This window comes from Nerophis lumbriciformis, linkage group LG10 (assembly GCF_033978685.3).
Source record: "Nerophis lumbriciformis linkage group LG10, RoL_Nlum_v2.1, whole genome shotgun sequence".
In the NCBI taxonomy this organism is placed as follows: Eukaryota; Metazoa; Chordata; class Actinopteri; order Syngnathiformes; family Syngnathidae; genus Nerophis; species Nerophis lumbriciformis.
The window spans coordinates 28,603,192-28,611,636 of NC_084557.2; the positions used below are offsets into that span (position 1 = coordinate 28,603,192).

Consider the following 8,445-nt stretch of genomic DNA (forward strand, 5'->3'; position numbering starts at 1 on the left):
GTTAGACCACACTCCCTCTAATTTAACTTTTAATCACTTACCCTCCCACTCTTCTTATATAATATTCTTTAATAACCAATATTGTACTGCAATGGAGTGACTATGAGTTGACATAATTGTAATAACAAAAACATTAGCTGCAAAGGCACTGTCCTATGAAGACTTTTTTTAAATGTCTATTGTACACAAGAAGTGTTTTTAATCCGATTCTGTACGTGTGATGTAAACACCGTTGTTTTGCATAAAGAAGTCTTGCAAAAATGTGTTCACGCTTTAATTTTTTTGCATTTTCTATAATTCAAGTATGACTGGGGAGAAGGGAAAAATTTCACGTGAGCAACCTAAATTTGTGTTCAAATTAGGGCTGTCAAAGTAAATGCGTAAACGCATTAACTATAAATGTCAATAACGACACTGTTTAGAAAAGGCGACTTACAATTTAGCCTCAGTTACAGGAAGTTGTGGCAACGTGTGTTGAAAGCTCACTTTCGGTTTAGCATCTTAAACATCCACATTCTGATTTCACTCACTTGACAAGGACACTTTCCAAATGTAGTCACCATAATCACAAAAGCGATGCTTTTTAAAAATGACCTTGCTAAGTCAAAATAAGAAAATTCATTTTTAGTCAAATGTTACATACGGTACGGTAATTACATAATTAGTTACATGGCTGAATTAAAGACACTATAGGATAAATGTGACACTCACTGTTGACAATGAACCTTTCCACCTACCTTTAACTCTTTTTGTTGTTGTTGTTTTTATTTCTCTGTATGTTTGTGATTTTTAGGGACCGCAATGTCCCTTTGGGACAGAGGACCCTATTGTAATTGTAAGGTTTTATTATTTTCACTCCGCTGCCTCTTTGAGCTGTAATTTGACCCCCTTAACATGCTTCAAAACACATCAGGACTGGCGAAAATTGCGATCTAATCAAAAAACCAAACCCCAAAACTCAAAATTGCGCTCTAGCGCCCCCTAGGAAAAAACACAGACAACTGCTTGTAACTTCCGGTAGGAATGTTGTAAAGACATGAAACAAATACCTCTATGTAGGTCTGACTTAGACCTAGATTTCATACATTGACATCCTTCAGTAAAAATCAACAGGAAGTTGGCAATTCCCCCTTCAAAAGTTTAGTAAAAACAGTCACTTGTGTCACTTTGAGCTGTAATTTCGCCCCCTTAACATGCTTCAAAACTCACCAAACTGGACACACACATCAGGACTGGCAAAAATTGCGATCTAATAAAAAAAAACCAACCCCAAAACTCAAAATTGCGCTCTAGCGCCCCCTAGGAAGAAAACCCAGACACAACTGCTCCTAGGAAGGAAACTCAGACAAAACTGCCTGTAACTTCCAGTAGGAATGTCTTAGAGACATGAAACAAAAACCTATGTAGGTCTCACTTAGACCTACATTTCATATATTGACAACCCCCAGCAAAAATCAACAGGAAGTATGCAATTCCCCCTTCAAAACAAAGGTTTTGTAAAAATTGGTCACCTTTTTCCAAACATTATCTCCTCTGAGCGCGTTTGTCGTGTCGGCATCAAACTAGCACAGGAGAGAGATTGAACCCTTCTGATTAAAAGTTGACCAAAAAGTTTTAATTACTGCTCGGGTTTGGATTGTATGTGCCGTCAAAGTCGGTCCCGTCCATCACTGCTTGCAGCTTTAATTATTTTTGTTGTTACTTTTTTTTTTTTAGTCAGTTCGTGTGATTCTCTATCTGCTTGTGGTGAAGAGGAAGGCAGTACATTGCTACCCACTGTGACTGAAAAGTAGGACGGGCGGTGGAAGGCCCACTGTGACTGAAACGTAGGACGGGCGGTGGAAGGGGTGTTATTATTTTACTTGTATTATTTTTTGTATAATTTTTTTTTTTTGGAGGGGGGGGGGGGCTAAAAAAAGTGTTTGTTGTCTCAGTACCTGTATTATGATTTCCCTATCAAATAAAAAAAAAAAAAGTGACATTACAATAACTAAACTACAATTTATCTAATCATTTATTCTGTTGGAGGTTAGAATTTGTCAAATTTGGTAACTGCAATACAGTCGTCCCTCACTTATCGCGGTTAATAGAGGGCTTTCGATTATTTGTACATTTCCCACAATGCATTGCCGATATCCATTAAGGGCGGACGTTAGTGAAAAGCTAATTGTCTCCGATGATTTGTCCAATAATATTCATAATGCAGACGAGGTGGAAGGAATAAAACACGAAGTAGAAGGAATAAAACTAGCTTGTATCGCATTCCTAAGCGTATTTCTGGACGAACGGAAGCGGCTGAAAAGAAAAGTTAACGGCGAAGACGAGCGTGGATTGCTACAATAAACCGAGACGTGACGTGCTGACGACTTCGTGTTTGTTCGGATCATTTCAGGTAAAACATTTTGTAACTCAAAATAAATTACACCCCTGCTTTGCATTAACTTGGTGTGCGTGGTCGAAAAACTTTGACATTAGTTGTATTGATAAAAAAAAAACAACTCACTTCTCACTTGGACTGGAGCCTTCATGGATTGATTAACGTGGACCCCGACTTCAACAAGTTGGAAAAACTTATTCGGGTGTTACCATTTAGTGGTCAATTGTACGGAATATGTACTGTACTTTGCAATCTACTAATAAAAGTCTCAATCAATTAATCAATCAAACTCCACATAAAAAAAAGTGAAGCGACATGCCTTAATTACAGTCACGGTCAATGTTCCCTCTAATTTTTCATGTGTGTGAGCAAACGCAAAAACTCCCTGAACATTCAGTGGAGCCCATGTGAGCAATATCAGACGTGCACACTGTGTGGCTACACCAGCAGCACACCTGTCCCAAACCTGACTAAATAACAAGTTCAATCTCCATCCATCCATCCATTTTCTACCGCTTGTCCTTTTCGGGGTCGCGGGGGGGTGCTGGAGCCTATCTCAGCTGCATTCGGGCGGAAGGCGGGGTACACCCTGGACAAGTCCCCACCTCATCACAGGGCCAACACAGATAGACAGACAACATTCTCTTATTATTATAATCAAATGACAGCAGTCATTTCCATGAGGTTATTTTCTAATATAAGTGTTTAGGCCCACTTACAATGACAATAACAAAAAATATTGTTTTTCATGAACTGTGTACTTGTATTGTTTGTCTGGGTGGAGGTCTTGCTTTGGAAATAATTTGTACCCCTTTCAGACATTGCATTTAGTTCCCATTAAAACATTCACATGTTGCACAATGAGATGTAAGCAGGGGATCATGTGTACATTCCTGCAACTTCCTGTTTGTAAAAATATATTTTTATTATGGGGACGGCGTGGCGCAGTGGGAGAGTGGCCGTGCGCAACCCGAGGGTCCCTGGTTCAATCCCCACCTAGTACCAACCTCGTCATGTCCGTTGTGTCCTGAGCAAGACACTTCACCCTTGCTCCTGATGGCTGCTGGTTAGCGCCTTGCATGGCAGCTCCCGCCATCAGTGTGTGAATGTGTGTGTGAATGGGTAAATGTGGAAGTAGTGTCAAAGCGCTTTGAGTACCTTGAAGGTAGAAAAGCGCTATACAAGTACAACCCATTTATCATTTATTTATTAGTATGTATTTAATATACTAGCAGCATTTCATGATTAATATTTATAAATTAAGATTCTTAATAAATGACACTAGAATAAGCACACATTTGATTGGTAAATCATAGTGTAACGACCTGGAATGACACTTTGTGTGGTGTTGGAGTTGTCCGACTTTTTGTGTGGCTGTAAACGCATCACTGGCTAAGTGCCATATGTGCATGTGTTGGCGCAAGTGAGGAAGAGCGAGCGGCTGCTGTTAATATAACAAAGTTGCTTTTGGTCTGGTTTGTACTGCAGAAAATGACCAGTTTTGCTAGATAAATTTTTTTTTACTAATGTTTTGGTGATGTGTTTATGGCCGACAATAAAGAGTTTTGCTCAGTAAAGTGATCGATGGAATTCATGTCCTCAAAGCGTCTCGACAGACATTACAATATTTGAACAATGATGACGAAAACTGTTTTCTCTGTCGTGTCCGTGTCGTGTCGAAAATTGTTATGCGCTTATTTTTTTATTTGATTTTGTGCGTGGCATAGATTTGCCGTGCGCAGAGGACGCTTGAGCAGTGCGCAATTGCTCAGGCGCGCACCTTAGAGGGAACGTTTGTCACGGTGTGCTGAGATGATTTTATATTTGTTATCCGTGATTATCCAGCGTGTCGGACCATTTCTGAGAGTCCACTACGCTTGGCTGGCTTGACGGCACAATGTCCACTGGGTTTATATGGGTAAACACAAACGCCACGAACCAAATCCACAAACAAAATCGCCATAGCTATCTTGACTCCTATAATTTTGAAAGTCTTTCAAAGTGTAAAATGGGTTGAACAATTAAGTAGTTCAAAGTCCGTGTATGAGACATCAGAGAAGATGTCGCGCGTGGTCTATGCCACTCAGGCCCCGTTTACACTAATCTGGCCACCTAACCTTATCCTTGTCCACACACACAATGGTCGAACCCCGTTTAATTCCCAGAATGCTCCAAAAAAATTATTGAGAAATTATTTACCAAAAGATTAGATACATTAATAAACAAATTACAATATGGATACAGAGAAAACATTGATTGAAATAAAAGTATCGTAAACAGTGTGCAGCTGCGATATTGCTTCGACACAATCAAGCACGATATTCTCGTCAACAAGTTAGAACGTATTGGCATTAGGGGTGTTCTTCTGAATTGGGTAAAAAGCTACTTAAAAAAAGGTGGAAACCATTCATGAGGGTTGAGTTAATCTCTGTGTCCACTTTTCTCTTTTTTGACAGAAACATTTTGGGAAAATGAGGGTGCCAAAGCTTGATGTGTTCAAGGCAGAAGACGTAAAATGGCAGGTTTTACGTTTCATTTGGGTCAAGGGGGAGGAGCCGCAGTCACGCTTTACGGTGTACCTCTTGCTTGGCCCCGCTATAAACTGTTCGCTTGCCTAACAGACTTGTTGTTGCACATTCAGTGGACATATTTAGAACAGCAGTTTCTTTCATTTAAACATTGCGGCTCATTTTTAAACGTAGCAAACTCATTTCGTGGGCCGGGTAAACCTGTTCGCCGGTCTTAGCCGGACCACGGGCAGTGCGTAGGAGTGGTAAAGCACATTTTTAGGAGTTATTCGATTCCCGGGCCAGGGATATTTCTATGTGGAGTTTGCATGTTCTCCCCGTGACTGCGTGGGTTCCCTCCGGGTACTCCAACTACCTCCCACCTCCAAAGACGTGCACCTGGGTATAGTTTGATTGGCAACACTTAAATGTCCCTAATGTGTGAATGTTGTCTGTCTGCGATGAGGTGGTTCAGGGTGTACCCCGCCTTCCGCTCGAATGCAGCTGAGATAGACTCCAGCAACCCACGCGACACTGATAGGGACAAGTGGTAGAAAATGGATGAATGGATGTAAAATAAGATCATCAAATGAGCTGGAAACCACCCATCAAATACATACAACATAGAGTATATTTCAGTAATGAATACATTGAATAAGGCAGAATAACTCCTGAATCAAAAGTCACAACATACTCTGTACTGCTCATTGATGTTATTGTACCAGAGTTATTGTATAGAGATATGGGGAAACAATTAGAACAGTACACTTGATTGGATAACAGTACTGCAGAAAAGATCAGTGTGAATAATACATTAGGCTGGATATAGAGAACACAAATACTAGTCGAACCTCTGATTCAGGAGGAGCAGTGGTTTTTGTCCTGGTCATGGAACTGTGGACCAGCTCTATACTCTCGGCAGGGTTCTCGCGGGTGTATGGGAGTTTGCCCAACCAGTCTACATGTGTTTTATGGACTTGGAGAAGGCATTCAACCGTGTCCCACGAGAAGTCCTGTGGGGACTGCTCAGAGAGTATGGGGTATCAGTCTGTCTGATTGTGGCGGTCCACTTCCTGTATGATCGGTGTCAGAGCTTAGTCCGCAGTAAGTCGGACCCGTTTTCAATAAGGGTTGGACTCCACCAGGGCTGCCCTTTGTCACTGGTTCTGTTCATAACTTTTATGGACAGAGTTTCTCGGCGCTGTCAAGGGCGTTGAGGGGATCCGGTTTGGTGGCTGCAGGATTAGGTCTCTACTTTTTTGCAGATTATTTGGTCCTGCTGGCATCTTCGGACCAGGATCTTCAGCTCTCACTGGATTGGTTTGAAGCCGAGTGTGAAGTGACTAGGATGAGAATCAGAACCTCCAAATCCGAGTCCATGGTTCTCGTTTGGAAAAGGATGGAGTGCCATCTCCTGGTTGGGGCGGAGATCTTTCCCCAAGTGGAGTAGTTCAAGTACCTTGGGGTCTTGTTTACGACTGAGGGAAGAGTGGATCCTGAGATCGACAGGCGGATCGGATTCGGTGCGCAATAATGCGGACCCTGTGTCGATGCGTTGTGGTGAAGAACGAGCTGAGCCAAAAGGCAAAGCTCTCAATTTACCGGTCGATTTACGTCCCTTTCCTCATCTATGGTCATGAGCTTTGGGTTATGACCGAAAGGACAAGATCACGGTACAAGCGGCCAAAACAAGTTTCCTCCGCCGGGTGGTGGGGCTCTCCTTTAGAGAGAGGGTGAGAAGCTCTGTCATTCGGGAGGAGCTCAAAGTAAAGCCGTTGCTCCTCCACATCGAGAGGAGCCAGATGAGGTGGTTCGGGTATCTGGTCAGGATGCCCCCTGAACGTTTCTCTGGGGAGGTGTTTAGGGCACCCAGGACACGTTGGGGAGACTGTCTCCCAGGTAGCCTGGGAACGCTTCGGAATCCCCCAGGAGGAGCTGGACGAAGTGGCTGGGGAGAGGGAAGTCTGGGCTTCCCTGCTTAGGCTGCTGCCCCCGCGACCCAACCTCGGATAAGCGGAAGAAAATGGATGGATGGACAAATCCTCTGCTGGTTGATTCTAAAATATTGAAATGAACTGATCTTGTACATCTTCAAACTAACTTCAACAAAATCATGTACAAAGCAAATAACAGACTGCCCAGAAATGTGCAAAAGAAGAGAAATACAAATTTAGGAATATACTAAATGGAACCTTTATAGACAAGCACAACTTTGAAAGCATTTAGTCAATTTATGTGGGATTAAACTATGGAATGGACTGAGTAAAGAACTTTAAACAATGTACTAACATGAGCCGGTTTGAGAAACATTACAAGCAGATGGTGTTTACAAAATATACAAAAGAACTGTTGAAGTAAAGTGTCTGATATTATCATGTACTCATTTTGGGAATGGGGAAGAATAAGAATAAGGTCTGTTTTATACTCCTGTACTGCTTTTGAATTATTTATTTCTTATATCTCGCTACTCTGTCCTTCTACCCAGTGAATCTACACAACTCTGCCTCTACACTACTGGTCGAGACAGATGGCCACCCCATCGAGCCTGCGTTTCTTCCCACAGGTAGTTTTTCCTTACCTACGTTGCCAAAGTGCTTGCCTATGTGGGGTTCAGTTGGTTCTTTCATTCTTTTCTATTTGGAATGATGCTTATAGCACACGGGTGGGACCAGACAAGCTTTGCTTCGTCACACTCCTGTTGGACGGTTGATCCTTTTAGCAAAAACGTGTGCTTGTGAAGTTTCAACATGTTCCCAAAAAAATAAATGGATTAAATGAAAAATGGACTTCACTCTACCTGAAAATGCTTAGTTCTTGTAACATTACTCTTTAGAACATGTGAAATATGGTGGTAGAGTGGACGTAAATTAAAATGGTTTTATATTTCTATGCATCCATTGTTAGTTTGTTATTGCTAAGGTAAAACACAAAATCAAATCATTCATAACCCGTCTTGACTTTTCCTTAAAAAGCATTTTAAGCTCAGTCAACAGGAGGCACTAAAAACATCTAGCAACAGAACATACATTTTACTTTGATGAAAGCTTAAAAAAAAAAATATAATATATATATATATATATATATATATATGTATATATATGTATGTATATATTAGGGCTGCAACTAACTAATTTGATAATCGATTAATCTGTCGATTATTACTTCGATTAATCAATTAATAATCGTATAAAAGAGACAAACTCCATTTCTATCCTTTCCAGTATTTTATTGGAAAAAAAACAGCATACTGGCACCATACTTATTTTGATTATTGTTTCTCAGCTGTTTGTAAATGTTGTAGTTTATAAAGGTTTATAAAAAAAAATTAAAAAAAATTTAAAAATAAAAAAGTAGCCTCTGCGCATGCGCATAGATCCAACGAATCGATGACTAAATTAATCGCCAACTATTTTTATAATCGATTTAATCGATTAGTTGTTGCAGCCCTAATATATATATATATATATAAATATATATATATACACACCGTATTTTCTGCACTATAAGGCGCACCTAAAAACCTCCAATTTTCTCAAAAGCTGACAGTGCGCCTTATAATCC

At 40.7% G+C, this 8,445-nt stretch overlaps 1 protein-coding gene and 1 long non-coding RNA gene across 2 annotated transcripts in view; both read left to right on the plus strand.

Annotated features, from left to right (window-relative positions):
• endouc (endonuclease, polyU-specific C) overlaps positions 1 to 265 on the plus strand; it is a 15,872-nt gene extending 15,607 nt beyond the window's left edge. Inside the window, exon 8 of the mRNA XM_061969289.1 lies at positions 1 to 265. This exon is cut by the window's left edge and continues 255 nt beyond it. Coding sequence (XP_061825273.1) covers positions 1 to 21 — 21 coding nt within the window. The 3' untranslated portion in view covers positions 22 to 265.
• Positions 266 to 2,153: 1,888 nt separating this feature from the next.
• LOC133612472 (uncharacterized) lies at positions 2,154 to 7,655 on the plus strand. Its single transcript, XR_009816122.1, has 3 exons — positions 2,154 to 2,392; positions 7,370 to 7,447; positions 7,540 to 7,655. It is a non-coding gene; the product is annotated as an uncharacterized lncRNA (long non-coding RNA).
• Positions 7,656 to 8,445: the final 790 nt, after the last annotated feature.